General features: G+C 49.7%; 2 protein-coding genes across 4 annotated transcripts in view; one reads left to right on the top strand and one right to left on the bottom strand.

Annotated features, from left to right (window-relative positions):
• The window catches only part of P4ha1 (prolyl 4-hydroxylase subunit alpha 1), a 1,160,453-nt gene that overhangs the window by 440,834 nt on the left and 700,307 nt on the right, over positions 1–19,312 (bottom strand). The window lies entirely within an intron of this gene.
• The window catches only part of Edar (ectodysplasin A receptor), a 28,348-nt gene continuing 15,427 nt past the window's right edge, over positions 6,392–19,312 (top strand). Inside the window, 4 exon segments of the mRNA XM_032888357.1 lie at positions 6,392–6,468; positions 7,070–7,192; positions 8,000–8,181; positions 15,570–15,655. Coding sequence (XP_032744248.1) covers positions 6,418–6,468; positions 7,070–7,192; positions 8,000–8,181; positions 15,570–15,655 — 442 coding nt within the window. The 5' untranslated portion in view covers positions 6,392–6,417.

Genomic DNA, 19,312 nt, shown 5'->3' with positions numbered 1-19,312 from the left:
CACAAGCACAGTATGAAACCCTTCCCCTGAGGGTCCAGTAGAGGAAATGAAGCAAGTTTTCTAAACACAAGAAGGGGAGGATGGATACACCCCTGCACCGCTGAGCAATAATTAGTGTTCCCCATGCCGTCAGTCATCAATGGGAAGTGCTTTCAGTTGCTGTGATGATGAACCCCAGCTTCCGGGGGGAAATGAGAGTCTATCTTTGTTAGGGAGAACTGGGGGCTGTTGGAAGATCAGAGAATCGTAAAACACAGGGAGGAGGCCACCAGCAGCCTCCCCTCAGGCTCCTCCCGCAGGAGAAAGCTTGGGAGGTGAAGGAGGGGGGAGGGTGGGAGGCTGGAGGGAGAGGACCTGGCCCTGCAGCTGCCTCCCACGCACCACTGCCTGCCAGCACTTGGCCTCAATCGCAGAGGCAAGGTGAGCGCTACAGGCCTCCTCTCTTTCCCATCAGGCGTGGCCCTCTAACCGCGTCATCCCAAAGCCTGAGGGATGCAGGGATGGCCAGACCTCTGCTCCTGGTCACTGTAACCTTTTGAGAACAAGAAGAACCGCCTAATGCAGGTGCTCAAGTGGGTAGAACAGGAAAAGATGTCGGACAGAGGCAACCCTGGCCCACACACATAGAAAAATGACTGTGGGTTTGCTCATCCTGCAAGGCTACATTGTCTCAGTCGATAGATGTGGGATGGGATGTGCCCAAGGTGGTACCTTCTTCTAATAAATAAACCCATAGGTAGCTCCTCCTCATTCAAGGGTGGTCCAGCAGGCTAGAAGAACATGGAGCCACACAGACTGGGCTGTTCGAGTGATGATGAGTAGCAGGGAGTGTAGCCACCCCTGAGAACAGAGGCAAACTGTCCAGTCAAGACACATGGTCTAAGGACCTTGCCTAAACTCCTATGTGATTTAATGTTTGGTGCATTTCTTTTTTAAGCAGGAACCCTATCTTTCTCTGACCCCAGGGTCTGTAAGACAGCTGCATGCACCATTTTATAGCAGCGTTATAGAAACATGGATGCATGCATGGATAAACAAAATTAAGGATCTTCAGAACATAGGTAAGGAATGCATTGGCCATCAGACCTAAGCAGAGAGAGACCTAGCTAAGTCTTTCTGTGTTCCTCAGATTTAGGTAAACCTTAAGTTCTTCCTCCCCCTCCACCCTGTGCTCCTGGGAGACAACTGAGACAATGTTTCTCACACCTCAGTGTTCTCAGAAGCATCAGATGCAGTGAAAATGCAGATCCCCAAACAGCTGGCGAGGGTAGGGCCTGGACTACATCTCTTAGGAGATGCTGATGACGTGGGGCCTTGGGGCTCTACATGGATCGTCAAAGCCGGGAACATCAATGTGGATCAATGTGATGATCTGGTCTGGCCTGCATTTATACCTTGTCTAAATTTCCAAGCTGCCTACAGAATCCTGGAAGAAGAGGTTTGTGCTAATGAGCTGATGGGCTGACTCCTGGGAGGCAAGCACACAGATATCCCACAGCATCTACTGTCCCAATCCCATCCTCTCTGCAGGGCTTCCAAACCCTGTCATATCAGGCACTTCTTAATCATTGCAATTTGTACAGCTGGATAATGAGCCAAGTTATTCCAGTTTTATAGAGAAGGCCAGGATGCCCGCTCAAGTAGGGTTGTAAAGGTACCAGACAAGGGGAGGACAGAACACCCAGCCAGAGGGGTCCCTCACTCTTGCCAATCTTCTCCATGGAGTCCTGTTTCTGGGTCTTGAGCTTGTCTGCTCAGCGGACTAGGGGCAATGGTGACAACAGATGCTGGCACATTATGTGTGTTTAGATCCAACCTTTGCTCTGTTATTTGATGTTTGTGTTTTCAAGTACTGACTTCTCTGCCCTCATATCTTGTTTCAATCTGGACACAACATTGTAATGTTTATACCAAGTATCTCCTGTCTCAACCAACTACTGTTAGCCCTGGGCAAGTTACTCAGCTTGTGTGTATTGGGCTACTACGTGAGCAAAACAGAATTATAGGAGTCCTTTCCTGCACAGCAGTGGTATGGTAAATTTACATAACATAACACATACACTGACATGCCTTGTCTAGACCACCCTAAAAATGGCAACATCTACCACCACCACAACCATTACCTCTACCACCACTGGGTTCCAGCGGAACCCATAAACGAGCTATGAAGTGAGAGGAGGATGGCTCAGCCACAAAGAGCCAGGGGCCTCAGGTGTGTCCCAAAAGGCCCCACAGCAGCATAGGGGTAGCTGGAATCTATGTACTGCCTAGAAGAAACTGTCTTTGCCTCCAAGCACTGGAAAAAGCCATGGCACCTTCCCTGTTCACACCACCTTCCCTGTTCACACCACCTCCCCTGTTCACACCACCTCCCCTGTTCACACCACCTCCCCTGTTCACACCACCTCCCCTGTTCACACCACCTCCCCTGTTCACACCACCTCCCCTGTTCACACCACCTTCCCCTGTTCACACCACCTCCCCTGTTCACACCACCTCCCCTGTTCACACCACCTCCCCTGTTCACACCACCTCCCCTGTTCACACCACCTCCCCTGTTCACACCACCTCCCCTGTTCACACCACCTCCCCTGTTCACACCACCTTCCCTGTTCACACCACCTCCCCTGTTCACAACACTTCCCCCTGTTCACACCACCTTCCCTGTTCACACCACCTTCCTGTTCACACCACCTCCCCTGTTCACACCACCTCCCCTGTTCACACCACCTCCCCTGTTCACACCACCTTCCCTGTTTACACTGTCCTGTTGAGAGTTGAACATGTGCACTTACTGTCAGTCACCTATGAGGAATGTGGGGTCCTGTGTCCTTGTCCCTGAAGGACCACGATGACTTTGTCCCAGGCACATTTGCATCCCGAAGACCTTCTTTGGTCCAAGTTTTCTGAGGTTAGGTCATTCAATGTTGGCCACAGAGTACATTAGAGGAAGGGAGCCATATACAGAAATCACCAAGTCAGGCTGAAGGGTGAGGGCACAGTGCTGAGTTCAAAGTGAGGGATGCCTGACTTTTCCCCCACACTTCATGATGAGCTTTTCTGACAAGGGCTATGTAGCCTATGAGATGCCACAGAAACAATCAAGAAATAGGACCCACTGTTTCAGTCCAGGTGTGTGTGTGTGTGTGTGTGTGTGTGTTTGTGTGTGGCCTGGAAGCAAGAGGTCATTGAATTTTAGGCAGGTTATCTAGCCTCTTAGTAACTCTGTTTCCTGACCTATAGAATGAAGATGAAAATTGCTAAGGATATGATCAAAAGCAAAGTCTGAGGTGTGTTGCACTGGGTCATGAGCTAACCTCACTACAGTTGGTCGTGTTGTCTCTCCAGGTAGCAACTGTGTAGAGGTGGGAATGGCAGAAAGACAAGTGAGATGGCAAGTGAACAGCTAGTGAGGCAGGAGCAGCCCCGCCTGCCCAGGACTGACAGCAGACATAGCTCATGTGGTCTGCCCACGGTCTCTGCTGGGCCATAAAAAATGTCCCAGATGTCAGGTAACAGGCAAGTGCAGCTAAACTCCAGTGGGTTATATTGATGTCCTACTAAGGGCTGGTAATTTACCAATGGGTGCAGTTTGCAGGACCCTGGCCTGGGTCATGGAGCATCTGACCAATTATGCAAGTTAAAAGTCAGCACTGCAGGTTGATGGGTTCTCCCATCTTCTGGTGTGTGACCACCCCAGTCATGGGGATCCTGGATTGAAAGCAGGTTTCTCAGCTCCTAGCCCTTGCACCTCTATCAGTGTGAGGAAGTGGGGCTCCCCAAAGTGATGAGAGCTCACAGCAGGGAGCTCCAGCACATTTTCTCCAGGCAGGACTGACCTCCATCTGCACCCTTGCTGCTCAGAAGGACAGCATTGACCACGGGTCCATCCCACGCAGACCTTCCACCTTCCAGGAGAAGTAGCAGAGTACAGAAGAGGCTGGCTTTTTGATTACCTTTGTCTATTTGTTTTCCTTTTGACCCTAGTTTTATTGGGTGCATCTTTAATGAGCCTTTCCAAAAGGGCTGACACTAAAGCACACAGGCCCTGCCCTTTCCCGTGTTTCAGGGTAGCTCTTAAGAATCTACTATCATTAGAAGTCAATTAAATTAGAAACCATTAATATGCCTCTTGGAAGGCCTCCAGTACCCAGAGCCTTTGGCTCTTTCCACAGTCACAGTGGAAACTCATCCCTGCTAGACCTGCTGTCCTGAAGCAAGGTGAGAACTGTGGACCCGAGGACAGACTGTGTGTGTGAGGAAGCAGGCCCCAGTCTGACCTCTGCGGCCTTACCCCAGCCCACTCATTAGGGCTGGAGCCAGCCTCTCAGCCTATAAGCTGAGGCCCCCTGCCTCCCCTGCGACCTGCCCTAGCTTGCTCCCTGCCAGAAGGAAAACACCCAACAAGTTCACAACTGAGGGCAACCTGGGCGCTTTCATCTTGCCTCATGGGACTGAGGTGCAAAAGTGTCAGGCCACCCAATAGACAGCAGTGATCTATGAGGGCAACTTGAGGAACCTGAGCCATGTGGTTGAGCCCATAGAAGACTCAGACCCTGTCCCTCTAGGCCTTGCCAGGGACTCTGGCCAGGTTGCCAGGACATTTGTAGAATGCCATCTTCAGACAGCCCCTGGAAACATACTTCTCCTCAGAGTGAAATAGCTCTGTGGTCTTTTTCTCATTAGAAAAGGCCCCAGAGTGGAACTAAACTATCTGTTCTAATCCTTAGTCCACAGCGGCCTCTGGACTCCTTCACTTGCAATTAAAACCAACCTCTGCTCTAAGGACAGGGAGTCATGCAGAGCCCATTCCTGTAAAGAGAGCTTTACCACCACAGCCAGGAAGGTCTTCTCTACAAAGGTTTTGGTCACTCAACAGTGGACATTTGAGCTCTGTGTGGTGTTCCAGGGAACTGAAGCATCTACATTCTTGTCCTCGTCTTGTCCCTGTGCTGGAGGCCAGACTCAGGGCCTCACACATGCTGGGTGTTGTGCAGGGGTTGGGGTGGGGGTATTACCTTACCACTGAGCTACACCCCCAGCCCAGAATTTTGGATCCCATCCATTCCCCCTTAAACATGAATGTGGTACTTACTGTTCCAGGGGAGGAGGCAGGAGGCAGGACAAACAGGAAACAGGTTCTGAAAGTTAAGTTCCAAGCCATGGACTCCACCTGCCTCTCCTAAATGTAACCCTCTAGATGTGCACTCTAATCCTAGAACCCAGACTAAGCCGACTTTAAATCAGAAAGTAAATAGGTACCAATGCTCAAGGTCTCCCTGCCTCTACCCAACTTGTGCAGCCCCTCTCTCCAACTCAGACTTACTGTCCTTATTTTCAATACGCAATCCTTTGGCTACTTTTCTCTCGGTGTCTTTAGGATACTGTAGGGCCAAGTTCCTACAAGTAGGAGGAAAGAGAAAAGAAGGGAAGGAAACAGTTTCCAGGTGCCATGTTTGCTTTGCGCCTCCCTACCCAGCATTCTTTCGTGTGCTATTGGAAATCACCGGCTCCCCTGACTAACCATAAGGACAAGGGAATGTGGGATAAAGGATCTAGGGGGTTCTTGAGGGCTCAGTTTGATTTGAGGCTTAAGCCAGCAGTGAGTTCTGGAAGGTTACTAGTATACGCTACCTCTCAAAGAGACTATGCTGTTTGTAATTAGGTTCCCCCCATGCTAACATCGATGCCATAGTGTGGCATCTAGGGAATCCAGCACAGCATCTCTTGTTAACATGAAGGGAAATTAACACTCATACCCGCAGGTAAAGCAGCTTGCCTTTGAAGTAAAACTCCCAGTTCACAGAGGAAAGGCGAGCATGCTCTAGTGTAGTTGGTGAAAACATGGGAGCCCTGCACTGTGGCTGTCCTCAGCACATCACATGATCGTCTGACCTTGGACAAGTCACTGAAGCCCTCTGGCTTTCCGTTATTCAACTATAAAACTGGGTGACTGAACTGCATTATCTGACTCATCCATTCTAATGGGTATCCAGAAAGATGGCAGATCCTTCCAGTGAGCCATGAGAGCAAGGGGATGGACCAGACTCCAGTGGTATCTCCGAGATTCTTCTTGTCCTGGGTCCCAAGCAGCAGGACCAGCCCAGGGCACCTCATAGTTAGTTTACACACGACTACTCTTCAAAACCCAAAGCACAGTAAACATTGGCCCTGAGCTCCCAGCTTATCCGCAGGCCCCATGTGCTCAACCTTCCTTCAGGGGCATGGCATGATGCTAGTGCCGTGTCTGAGCTGCCTAGGGGTCATCGGCCTAGAGGCTGTCTATTCTTTGGGACGAGCCATTCCCTGTGCTGTCTGATGGAAAGTTACTTTTATCTATATGATAAAGTTAACGGCAGCAGGGCCACCTGATACTGATGCAATGTGTCTTTCCGGTAGGTGTACTTCCAAGAGAACATGGCCCACGTTGGGGACTGCAAGTGGATGTCCTGGCTCCCAGTGCTGGTGGTAAGTGTTTCTGAGTGCCTGTTCCCACTGTACATGTACTTCAGCACCTATAGGTCAGGGGCTTTCCCTCAGTCCCCATCCTTCCATAGCTGTACCGCTCAAACTGTCTTAGCCTCCTACACCAGCTGTCACCTTCGCCAGCTGTCAAAAGGGCATGAGAACAGAACCCCCAGTTCTAATTGGACTATTTTCCTGGCACTCCCATTACAGGGCTTGTAGGTAGCATTGCCCCTCAAATCTTGTCAGTGATGAGTTGACCTGTGTGATGGACCCTCAGCTGAAAAAGACCAGAAAGTTCTTGTCCTCTGGAGCCCCTCCTGGAGGAGTGGTTTGGGAAAGCATGAGACCGAGGGACCAGCATCTATAGCATCTAGATGTCTAGAGACTCAAGAGAAAGGATATCTCCTTCCCGAACTTAAGAGAATCCAAGGCAGAATGGGCATGGGATGAGGACAGGTTTGGATAGATCAGGAGGAAGTAGTTGTAAGGAGAGCTGTGAGTGAGAGGTAGGAATGGCCAACCTTGGGCTCTCTGGGCACTGTCCCCACACCACAGCTGCATCTTCAGAAGGGGTGGGGGCCAAGCATCCTTTCTGTGGCAGGTGTCTCTGATGTGCTCAGCCAAGGCAGAGGACTCCAACTGTGGCGAGAATGAATACCACAACCAGACTACCGGGCTGTGCCAGCAGTGTCCTCCATGCAGACCAGGGGAGGAGCCCTACATGGTAAGGACCAGCCTGTGCCCATCCCTGGGGCACAGGGGTGTATACTCACAGCACCATCACCTTAAACTGGCACTGAGGAGGAAGAGGTCACCAAGGTATACATACCAGGACTGGGTGGTACGAGCTGCAGAGCCCAGTGCAGTGCCCTTGCCAGATGTGCACTCTCCAGATGTGCACTCTCCAGATGTGCACTCTCCAGATGGGCACTCTCCAGATGTGCACTCTCTAGATGTGCACTCTCCAGTATATTTCTCAGGTGGTTTTTTTTTTTTTTTGGTTCATTTTTTCGGAGCTGGGGACCGAACCCAGGGCCTTGCACTTCCTAGGCAAGCGCTCTACCACTGAGCTAAATCCCCAACCCCTCAGGTGTTTTAAATTCCTGAAAAATTGTCTTGTCCTGCCCTGTCAGGCCCACAGTCTGATTAGAAGTATGGTCAAAATGCTATCAGGAATAAGGCCATCACTTCTGAGAGGTGGGCCCCCCTCTGTGGAAAGGCTAAACACACATGCTCTTTGAAGCACCAGGAAAATGTCTGGGGTGACAGTCTCTGGGATTCGTGCAGAGTTCTGAGAAGACTCAGGCTCCTAGTGAGGCACTTCGAGAATCCAGTGGACCTGTAGTTGAAGGACCTCATCCGAGGCTGGAGGCTGTCACTCAGTATCAGCTGACAGAGAGGAGCAGGCTTTGAGAAAGAGCTAAGGAAGTCAGGAAGTGCAGTTCCTGTAGGACGGATGGGCAGCTGAGACTGGAAAGGCCGCTGTAGTCACGTGCTGTGTTGTTCTTGTATCCTCTGCCTCCCCGGCCAGTCCTGTGGATACGGCACCAAAGATGAGGACTATGGCTGCGTGCCCTGCCCTGCAGAGAAGTTCTCCAAAGGAGGTTATCAGATATGCAGGCGCCACAAGGACTGTGAGGGCTTCTTCCGGGCCACCGTACTGACACCAGGAGACATGGAAAACGATGCTGAGTGTGGCCCGTGTCTGCCTGGGTAAGTGTGGGGGTGTGCCGCTGGGCTGACCCCAGAAGGGTGAGGAACACTGACCCTATGAGCAGAACCCCACAGGCACAACAGGCCATCACAAAGTGTCATGACCACCTTTGTCACCTTCCACTGGGGATAACAACAGGATAGCAAGGCTTGTGGCTTCCCGTGGCCAGGCAGGCAGCCTTCAGGCACTGCATTTGTGCCTGATATGGGGCGCCGTCATAGCATAGCCTGACGTATAGCCTTTGTAAAACAAACCAGCAGAGCACTTGCAATGAAATAATGCGTATGAAGCATTGGGGAGGGAAAGTAACGTAGTATTCTACAGGAAAGTATAGTTTTTAACATCCTGGGAAGTGTGTGGGTAAAGGTTCCAGTTCTCTGATGTCTGTGCTTTCTACTCTGCTGTGTTCTATAGGTCTCCCACCCACCCCACCCCACCCCAAAAAAGCAATTAGTCTGAGAGACAAAGAGATAAAAATCTATCTGTTTTCCTGATAGAGTGCATTAGCAAATTCTGCCTGGAATCAGAAAATTCCTGTCTGGACACCCAATCAATACACACAGCTGTTGCTACTGCCTCCCTCTAGTGGCCACAACATAGCATTTTTTTCAGACTCCAAGATAAAGAGAAAAGCATGGTGGGAGAAGGGTGAGGGGATAGAAGGCTGGTGGTGGTGGTGGTGGTGGTGGTGGTGGTGGTGGTGGTGGTGGTGGTGGTGGTGGTGGTGGTGGTGGTGGTGGTGGTGGTGGTGGTGGTGGTGGTGGTGGTGGTGGTGGTGGTGGTGGTGGTGGTGGTGGTGGTGGTGGTGGTGGTGGTGGTGGTGGTGGTGGTGGTGGTGGGGGTGGTGGGGGGGGTGGTGGTGGTGGTGGTGGGGGTGGTGGTGGTGGTGGTGGTGGTGGTGGTGGTGGTGGTGGTGGTGGTGGTGGTGGTGGTGGTGGTGGTGCTGGTGGAGGTGGTGGTGGTGGTGGTGCTGGTGTGATGGTGCAGGTGTGGGTGGAGGTGGTGGCAGAGATGGTGGCGGTTGACTGGATGGTGCTGATGACCATGATGTGGTGGGCCTATGGGGTTGGGAGGAGCTAATTTTAGTGGTGAACATTACCTTTTAAGAAAGAACTACAGGAAGGTCAGAAAGACAACTCCAGTGTAAACTTGAAATGTAAATTCATTATTTATCACACACATGCGTGCACATAGACACACACACACACACACACGTGCATGCACACACACACACTTCAGTTTCATTATAGAGAAGTATCATATTTCACAGCTTCCATCACTGCCTGTGACAATGGTGACCCCCACATGTTTACCAGAGTTCTGTCTTCAGCTTAGACCACCTCCTGAGCCACAGACTCAGGTATCCAAATATTTGCTAGTCAATCCTGTATTCAGGTCCCTGACATGATTCAAATGTATTTACCTAGCGAATCTGTGACACAGGAGACTCTCATCTTGTCACCTTACCCTTCAGAATGCACAAAGGCAGAGAGGTATAAATGGGGAGGGTGGTAGCCTTCTCCCTCTGAAAAGATGAGGCAAAAATACACGTTCTTTCTGCATAGTTGTTGCAGGTACTGTGTTGTGGGGCTCCCCAAAAAGGAGTTATACGAGTCCCCATAACACTGTATAAACACCACTGAGGGACTCTGGGCTTGCCTCTGATTTTGATGAATTCATTTATTCATTGGCTTCAGATTGGCCTTTTTCTTGGTTTAAATGATACAGAACAAAATGCAGAGAGCGCCTGGCTGTCACCTATGTAAGGCACACCCATCCCATCGCTCTTCCTTTGGAGGGAAAGATCCCTCTGTGTAAATCTGTTTTTGAGCTGTGTAACAGCAGGATTATTTCTTTTTTTTTTTTTTTTTTTTTTTTTTTTCGGAGCTGGGGACCGAACCCAGGGCCTTGCGCCTAGGGCAAGCGCTCTACCACTATTTTTTTTCCTGAAAGCGGCAAGCATCTTCAGGGCCTGGTCCTCTGGTTCCCGTGGTCTCAGTGAGGAGTTTGTGGCAGGATATGGGAAGATGATAGAAGCAGGTGGAAGCATTCTAGCAACCAGCACCAAAGACTCTTGTAACTGATGCAGATCCCTGCTCAGAAGGCCAAGTCAGGGAAGGATGAGGGGCAGTAGGATCCTTTTGACAACAGCAAGGGAAAGGCTGAGTTATGAATAGCTGGGACCTAGGTTGCAAGGACAACAATATGGAAAGCAAAGAGGCTGGAACAGAGGCCCTGGGGGTGACAAGAGTCTCAGGGATGCCCAGCAGCTAGATGGAGGGCTGGGTACAAGGTGAAGAAGAGGTACATAAGACTCTCTGGTGTCTGCCCTCCCTGGATAGTGGTGCTCTATGTTGAAATGTAAAATACAGGAGGGAGAAGGATTTGGTGCAAACGTGGTTACAGGTGGCAGCCAGAGGTGATGAACATCTGTGGGACACCCAGACCAAACTCACCCGCATGGATGGATAGAGAGGCAAAAGACTCAATGTGAGAGTTGAGCAGTAGTCATGCTAGAGCCATTGGTCCAGATGGGATCCGTAAAGCACTTCACAGTGCAGGCAGTGTGGGCCAGTGCATGATGAAGCTCCCCAATCCACACACCTAGCTCTCAGGTGACTGTAGGAGAACCCCGAGACAGCACCCCATCAGGGATTCATGAAGCAGTTGTCATTCTGTTCCAGATTGTCTAAAAGGGGCAATGACTATATGCAGCCACTCCACTACCACAGAGCCACAGAGACGTTTTTAACTAACACAGGCAAGCCTGGGACTGTGCAGTTCAAAGTCAAACGCTAACTAGCACTTGAGAGCTGACTCAGGAGCCATGAAGATGATTTATCTGGTCCCAATATTTACCAGAAAGCATCCAATCCCCGAAGATGCTTAACAACAGTAGTGAGCTGCTTCTTCTAGAAGCTTCAAGCAGATGGCATTTGCAGAACGAGTGGTAGGGCCGCACAGATTCCAGAGGTATGTTTCCAACCCTGAAGTCTTGAGTGCTCTCTCTGTTCAATGCTTGGCACAGATCAAGGTTTGAGAGAGGGACTGTGCTTATGCCCATCTCAGTGTGCACTACATCACTCTACAAATGTAGACTAGGTTTGTAGGTCATCAGTTCCCTATTTAGCTTGCAGAGAGATATATCTGCTAAACCAGTCATTCCTGACCCTGAAGCCACTAAAAAGAAAGTGTCCACTTCCCTAGTCCAAGGCCCTCTTAGAACCACGACTTCTTCTCTCAGGATCTCAAGCTCCACAGGGGCAGGACCCACTTCCTGTTGCATGTCCTAAACATACAGAAGAAAACGAGGCTCTGATGCTGTCACAGTAGACTATGGGGGTATTTTGGCAGGCTGGATAGATTAGCTCCATGAAGCCCCGTGGTCATGAGCCAGGATATAGATTTACCTGGTGTTTGTCTTTTTAAAGCTGAGGGCTGGCCCTCTCCCCTCCTTGTGGTTTGGCGGCTGCTGGCTCCCATTCTCAGCTTTGTATGCACATGTGGCCCAGACAGTCACTGAACAATAGCAGCACATGGGGCTTTCCTGTTATGAAAGGTCTGTGTGGGAGTCCACAGGAGGCACGGACAAGGCAGCAAGGAAGGAGTTAGATTTCGTAACCTCCCCCACCTTGGCATCCCCTGCCCTGGGTAGCTCCTGCAGCCAGTTCTATACCAGCCGCTGCTTTTACAGAGGATTAGTAATTGCCCATGAGCTTGGCAGGCTGGGGAAAGGACTTTGCAGGTCACAGGTTGAAGGGCGTGAGCATCTCACAACCCAGAGCATCCACTGTAAGCTTAGGTCCTAGGAAGGGGAATTTGAAGGGGGAATTGATTCCTACCATCTTAGAGGAAGTCAGTCTGAATAGAAGACTCTTGGATCCTTGTTTAAACTGAATTTTGTCCTGACTAGATAATTGAGGACAGGAAGAACCAGAGAAGGAAAGAATGCTTGAAGTAGGACCTAGCTCACAGTGGCTTGGTTTAGCTTCCTCTTTACCCACCAAAGTATGATGTCTCCACTCATTAAGGAGAAATATCACTTCCAAACTTCTGGTTTAACCCAAAGTTAATAGTGAGTCTCTCAATGCAACCAATATTCCTTTTATCTCCAGGGCAGAACTTATATGAGACAAGCTTTATTCCAAAATAGGCTTTTGTGTTAGCTGATGCAGCCCGATTGTAGGCAGAAAGTGTGTGTTCTGAGCATGTTCCCACCAGCTAAGCATAGAGCTGGGCGCACTGAATGCATTTTCTATTTAACAATTTCTTTAGCTTACAATGATCTCATCAGAATGCAACCTCATGGGAAGTCCAGGAGCATCTGTAGAGAAAATCAAAATAAGGATCAAAGAATAAGGGGTCACATCTTTACAGGAAGAGAAATGGTCTTGACACTAGCTGGGCCATGGGTGTTCAATGAACACTTCAGCCTGAAGGAGCTCTGGGAGAGCAGAAGATAGGCCAGTGTTCTCCACTCTCATCTAGCTGTGTACAGAACTACAAGTACAAACTTTTGTTAGTTTAGGTTGGTGCTGAAAATAGAAAGCTAACATTTTAAAAACGTTCTCTGGGCTGGAGAGATGGCTCAGCTAGTCTGATGCACAGCATGAAGATCTGAGTTCAAATCACCAACATCCACACAAAAGCCAGAAGTGGCAACAAGCATCACAGAGGCAGGAGCATCCACACAGCTCACTAGCCAAGTAGTCTCATTGAGTCAGTGAGCACCAGGCTCAGGGAAAGACCCTATCCAACAATAAGGCAGAAAGCAATCAACTAAGGAACCAGAGATTGACCTCTGCTCGCCATACATTCACACACACACACACACACACACACACACACACACACACCCCACAGGCAAACCCCAAGACCTGCACACATAAAATAATAAAAACAAACAATAGAAAAGTGCACAGCTTTCAGCGCTGTTCCTTGTACAGCGTGGTCAAGGGCACACTCAGGTGCACAGCCTTCAGCGGTGTTTCTTGTACAGCGTGGTCAAGGGCACACTCAGGTGCACAGCCTTTAGCGGTGTTCCTTGTACAGCTTGGTCAAGGGCACACTCAGGTGCACAGCCTTCAGCGCTCTTCCTTGCACAGCGTGGTCAAGGGCACACTCAGGGACAGAGCCAGAGCATGGAGATGTAAACATTCAGAGCCTCTGTGGGAGTCAGTATGAGACACCCAGATGGGACTGGTTAGCCTACAGCAGAAAGGACCTGTCTGCGTGCCAAGAAAAGGCTACCTCAGCACAGATGGCAACCCTGGACCGAGCAGCCAGCAGCCCCTGCCCAGGTGCTAAGAACCCAGGTCTTAGGTGTGTAGCAGGTCCACTCCCCTATGTGCGTGGCTCTGGAGCCTTACCTGTGACAGAGCCTGATACCCAGATGTAAGTGGGACGTTCAAGTCTGTGGCTTTGCTGCCTTTAAAGCAGGCTGTGTGGCCTACCATTAGAGCTCTCCTCAGCTCAGCACTTCTGAACTGTGGAGCAGAGTACAGTGATAGTCATTAACTTGTCCAGTCAATATTCACCAACAATTGTCCTTAGTGCCTGGCAAGAGGTATGAACAAGGTTTATCCTTATTGGTCTTCAGCACCTGGTCTTAATGAGATGGGAGGAAAACAAACAAACAAACAAACAAAGGCTGTGGACTTGGGAGATGTTAGAAAGCTTCAAACAGCTGAACGGCTACCCGAGGCTACCTGCCCCCTGCTGGGTTGACCCACCATTGTCTATATGTAATTCATTGCTTCACTGACAAAGATAGCTATCTTAGGGGACCAGAGGGTGTGTTTGGGAGCTTTCTCCAGAAGGCTTAACAGTTAAACTGTTGTGGCTTCTCTGAGGGTGTTTTTGAGATTGGTTAATTAATGTTTGCAAGATACTCAGGGATCTGAGGATAAAAGGCTTTGAGGAAGGGTAAGCAATTACAACCGTGAAGTTACTGGTAATGGTCCAAGCTCAGGCGGGCTGGGACACTCAGGCAGGCTGGGGTCCAGAGTGCCCCAGCCCACCCTCCCCCAAGGAGAGCCTTATCTTACCACCCACAGCCATCAGGTGGGCCTTCATGGTAAACAGCTAATAAGAAAGAAGTTAGGAAACCACCACCAAGCTGGCTTCTCATCTCTTGAGTTCTAATAACTGACACCAGCTTCCTTTATTTGATTAGACTTCTCACAGTGTGATAAATGGCCACACAGTTACTACACAGGGTTTGTTTAAGGAAAATGGCTCACACCAAGATAAGAGTTAAAATGTCAAAGTAAAACACTGCAGGAGGGGCATGGCAGCTGCTGAGGGCGAGATCCTTTAAGGGGCGGGGTGTGAGGGAGTGGCTGGAGCATTGTTTGGGTTTAAAGGACTGGAAGCAGCAGCCGACAAACTCAATAGTTACACAGAAGTCTTTAGCCCGGGCAATTAGTTGAATCGGTACTTGGTCTCTCTGGGGAGGGGGTCATCTCCCAGGCTACCTGCAGTGAGCTGTGTGGCCGGTGTAGTTGTTTTCTGTCTCTGACGCCACCCAAAGGCTGCAAGGCCAAATAGGCATTTTGCAAGCAACCCCACCAACCTATGGACTTTGGGAAGGGTGACAGGGTGAGGGGGTGGGGGTGGGGGTGGGGGACACAGGGAGCTCAGTGGTGCCCACATGTGATAGTGCATAGGTACCTCCTCTGAAAGTCTTCATGAAAGTTGTAAACACACACACACACACACACACACACACACACACACACACACACTAAAACCTTTAGGAAAGACAGACAGACAGACAGGAAGAAAGAAAGGAAGGAAGAAAGAAAGAAAGAAAGAAAGAAAGAAAAAAGAAAGAAAGAAAGAAGGAAGGAAGGAAGGAAGGAAGGAAGGAAGGAAGGAAAGAAAGAAAGAAAGAAAGAAAGAGAAAGAAAGAGGGGGCTGGAGAGATGACTCAGTGGTTAAGAACACCGACTGCTCTTCCAGAGATCATGGGTTCAATTCCCAGCAACCACATGGTGGTTCACAGCCATCTGTAATGGGATCCGATGCCCTCCTCTGGTGTATCTGAAGACAGCTACAGTGTACTTGTATATGATAAATAAATAAACCTTTAAAAAAAAAAGAGAGAGAGAGAGAAAGAAAGAAAGAACAAAAGCAAGCAAGCAAGCCATGTAAAGTCATGCCCCTAAATCATCCCAGTCTTGGAAAGAAGAATATTCCACTTCAGGGTGTACTAACCATCCCCCAAGGAACCTCGGGAGTCCCGAGGGCTACTGGCCTCTCGGGTTCTCAGTTCCCACCAAGTTTTCTCAGGCCTGGCTTCAGTCATGGCCTAGTGACATCCGGGGTGTACCTGTTCGGTATCTCTCACTCATCTGCCTTTACTGTCTCCTCTTGCCTCCTGTAGCTACTACATGCTGGAAAACAGACCCAGGAACATCTACGGCATGGTCTGCTACTCCTGCCTCTTAGCACCTCCCAACACCAAGGAATGTGAGTGCTCTGCCCTTCCATAAAACCGCTTTCTCACTTGAATGCATTAGGAATGACCCACAGTGCCCAAAATGTATGCAGTGTTGCATTAATGAAAAGAAATCAAAGTACTTCCCCTTGGAGCAGTCTTACCGAGAGCAAGCCCAGATCTGAATTTGCTCCTGTCTATTTTTTGTACGGAGTCTGAATCTATGCCTGCCTAAAGGCTGTCTTGTGAATGAATCTGTCTGTCCCTGTGGCTGTGCGTGTCTCTAACAAACGGCTCCGTTCTCTCTTGTATTGAGCAGCGCGGAAAGCATCACACAGGGAAGGGATGAGGGAAACTTTACAGAAACCTCTAACAGAGTTTTACAAAGCATTTAGTAACTGACTCCAACTGTCCCACGTAACAAACGTGACTGCACGTGTCACTGCAGACAGACCTGTCAACCTGTACCCATGTTGTAGCCAGTATTTATGGTGGTCATGTCCCATAATGTGGCTTCCAGCCTACTTGCTGATTCGGCATTTATTACCATAACACGCACACTGACCACAGACGCATTGCTCCCGGGTCAGGGGCATGGGAGTGCGTTGCTTAAGATTACAGCTATGTATTGTCTTCCCTTGTGAAGGTCGACTACACAGGAATCCAAGACATAGTAAGGGTGCTTGTTCTCTTACAAGCAGGTTAAGTAAATAGGCTGAACACACAGCAGGATAGCATTCTTAAGTCCTAAGTGATGTCATGGTGTATTATTAATTCTGGCTGTCAGGACCAACAAAAGTTCCAGTCTTTTACTACTGGTATAGAAAAAAGCCAATTCCAATACCTAAGTAAGATCAGCACAGTAGGGGCTGGAGGGGGACATCTCAGCCACGGACAGAACTTGTTTCTCTTGCAGAGGCCTGCCGTTCAGTTCCAAGCACCCACCTGGGGGGACCAACAGCCATCCAGCTTAAGGGGATCTGATGCTGTCTTCTGCCTTCATAGGCAACATAGACATACACAATAAAAATAAAATCGTTATTTAAAGAACACCACACCAAAGCTCTAAACAAGGGATTAGCTCTGTTGTGGGTCAGATTTTTGGAGTCAGACGTTAACTGTCATGCAGGTCAACCAGCAGTGCCTGGAACAAGTTGCTTAGCCGTACAACCTACCGGAGAGAGACCTTAACTCACCTCCTGTGTTCATTAAGAAAGCTGAGGGGACCGCAGATACAAAGATATTTTGCAATTACTATCAAGTGCTACACGACTTTCAGTTCGTGTGTGTATGTAGCATCACACGAGGCCGTGAGAGATGTAGAAATATGCACAAGTTATCAAGAAATTGAATAGTTTCCAAGAATTACACATAAACTATCACCCTCCCGAGTTTATAACCCTCCGTGGGGCTGCTTCTTTGCCAGGCTATGATGTTTCATTTGTGGGGAAAGGTCTCCTTCTGTTGCAGGAGGACTCTAATGTGCGGTTTCTCGGACTTTGCCATGTGCATCCAAATGTCAAACTTACCAAAACTGTGTTAGTGGGCAACTCAGATCTGCAGAACGGAGGTAGGATAAAGGCAGACTGATAGCCTCATCACCTTCCCACACTTGCAGGAAAGGTGATCACGTGACTGGGCAGGCTGCCTGGAGGCAGGGTTGCTAGAGGTTGAGGAAATCCGAAGGCCAGGCCACTTTCTGCCTTCTAGATACTTTGGCAATTGGAATAGATTTGCATGTATTTAAAATTGAACTTCTAACCTGTCATATGCTAATTAATTTACAAGGTGGGGAGGAGGCCCCGGGGCTCCTGGCTGCCAGCCTGACCTGTGGTAAAGTCAGCTGCCATTGCTAAAGTATCTTCTGTCAGGGGATCTACATGAATTAAGTGCCTGACAATTCTGGGATGAGGCACTCTCTCACCCGAGTGGATGATCTCAAGACCATACCTCCCAATGGGCACAGTCCTTTGCCTATGGAACCTGATAGGAAAGCAGCTCTTCAGGGGGTTCTCACAAAGACACATGCCCTTCCCTAGTCGCCTGGCTAGTCAGGGAGAGCTAGCCAGCCGTGGTGCATCCAGTCTGGGCTAAGAGGCAGAGTCCCTGACTCCTAGAGATTTAAAAAAAAAAAAAATCAATGCATCCCTTACTTTTCCTAATTGCTTAACTGACAGCTAGAACCCAGGAAGGCTTCATTGTGGGTTTTTACAACCCAAATAGACTACCCCCAGTCTTGGCTCTGAGGCCTCTCAAGCCAGTCTCCCGGTGTCTGTTTACCTGGCCCAGTAACTTGTCTGTGACAGATGTGGTAGGTGGAACACTCCTTCAGTGGGTCTGAGCCTCCTTCAGAACATAAAGCACTTCCACTCTACCCTTCTCTACCGTTTCCCAGGGTGCATTGTGACTGGGGAGATTACCTAGAACTATATCTGGGTGAAATTAGGAGACCCATACACTCAGTTCACAGCCCCACCTCAGGAAAGCCAAGGGGACTGGGCCAAACCTCATCTCTGTCAGGATCTTGAAATCCCTGGCTGGTGGCCTAGGCGGCACCTCTTCCTGAAGGGTGGATTTCCTGGGCTGTGTGGAACCAAGTTGTCATTCTTGGTACTCTGTGTCAAGGACCCTGGGGCACGTGGTATTGCAGCTACATGCCCAGTAGAGCTAGAACGGGCAGATGGCCAGGCGCAGGACAGCCAGTTCAGCTACATGCCTGAGTGTGCATGAGGGTCTCCTCGGCAGGAAGGGCAGGGGCCGGGGAACTGACTGTTCTCCTCATCTGCAGGACTGAGCCTGTGTTGGCAATCTCAAGGACTCTGTTGCCTCTCTGTGCAATGAGCAGAGGAGCCGGATTCTTATCGCCTTCCCATGAAATGCTTGAGAGAGCACATGTTTCTGGGCCTGCCTCTGATTCAGCTTGACGCCAGGGTGTAGGTTAAAGGTCCCAGCTCCAGAACTTTTCTGCCATTGTTAGAGCATTTATCCTGACCTGTGGAGCTCTGACGCCATCCTGCCCACAGACTTCCACAGCCAAGGTTGAGTTCATGCTTACTGAGCCCTTCTACACACATCATTAGAGTACTACTGCATTGCCGAGACACAGGCCACCAAGGGGCTCTCGGGAGGAACGGGAGAGTCACACGCACTTACTCATAAAGTAGAATAAATGCTCCTGTTCCTGGGTGGCCAAGCTTCAGTTTCTGCTTTTTCTACCGTATGACTAGACAATACCTGCACACATTGGGGTCAACCATCTGTGTACATCGAGACAAGGCAGATACAGCCGGAGTCTTCCCTACCCTGAACTGGCCGGCAGCTGAGCATGTATAGCCTCTGCCTAAAGCCCTGAAGCCAAGCCCCTCCCCGCTCAGCCCCACTGGGAGTGCTTCAGGCCTTACTCTCCTTTGCCATCTATTGTCATGGTGCTCTGGTGAGTCCACATTAGACCCGAGGGACACACAAAGTCCTTTGGTTTGTTTTTTCAGCAAACCAGAGAACAAGATGCGCTTGAGCAAGATGCTCTGGCTATAATTTTCCTTCTCCCATGTTGTCTTAAGAACACAGGTGCTGGGACAGCTAAGTAGACGGAGGGTGGGGGGGACCTGTGGTGCTGTAATGACGATTGATGTGAGTTCCCTCTAGAGGGAGGGAGACAGGAAGTCAGGAATGGAGAGAGGTGTGCATCG

The sequence above is a fragment of the Rattus rattus genome, chromosome 18 (assembly GCF_011064425.1).
Source record: "Rattus rattus isolate New Zealand chromosome 18, Rrattus_CSIRO_v1, whole genome shotgun sequence".
Lineage (NCBI taxonomy): Eukaryota > Metazoa > Chordata > Mammalia > Rodentia > Muridae > Rattus > Rattus rattus.
Note: the sequence above shows the minus strand (reverse complement) of the source record. Positions and strands in the feature narration are given on the sequence as shown.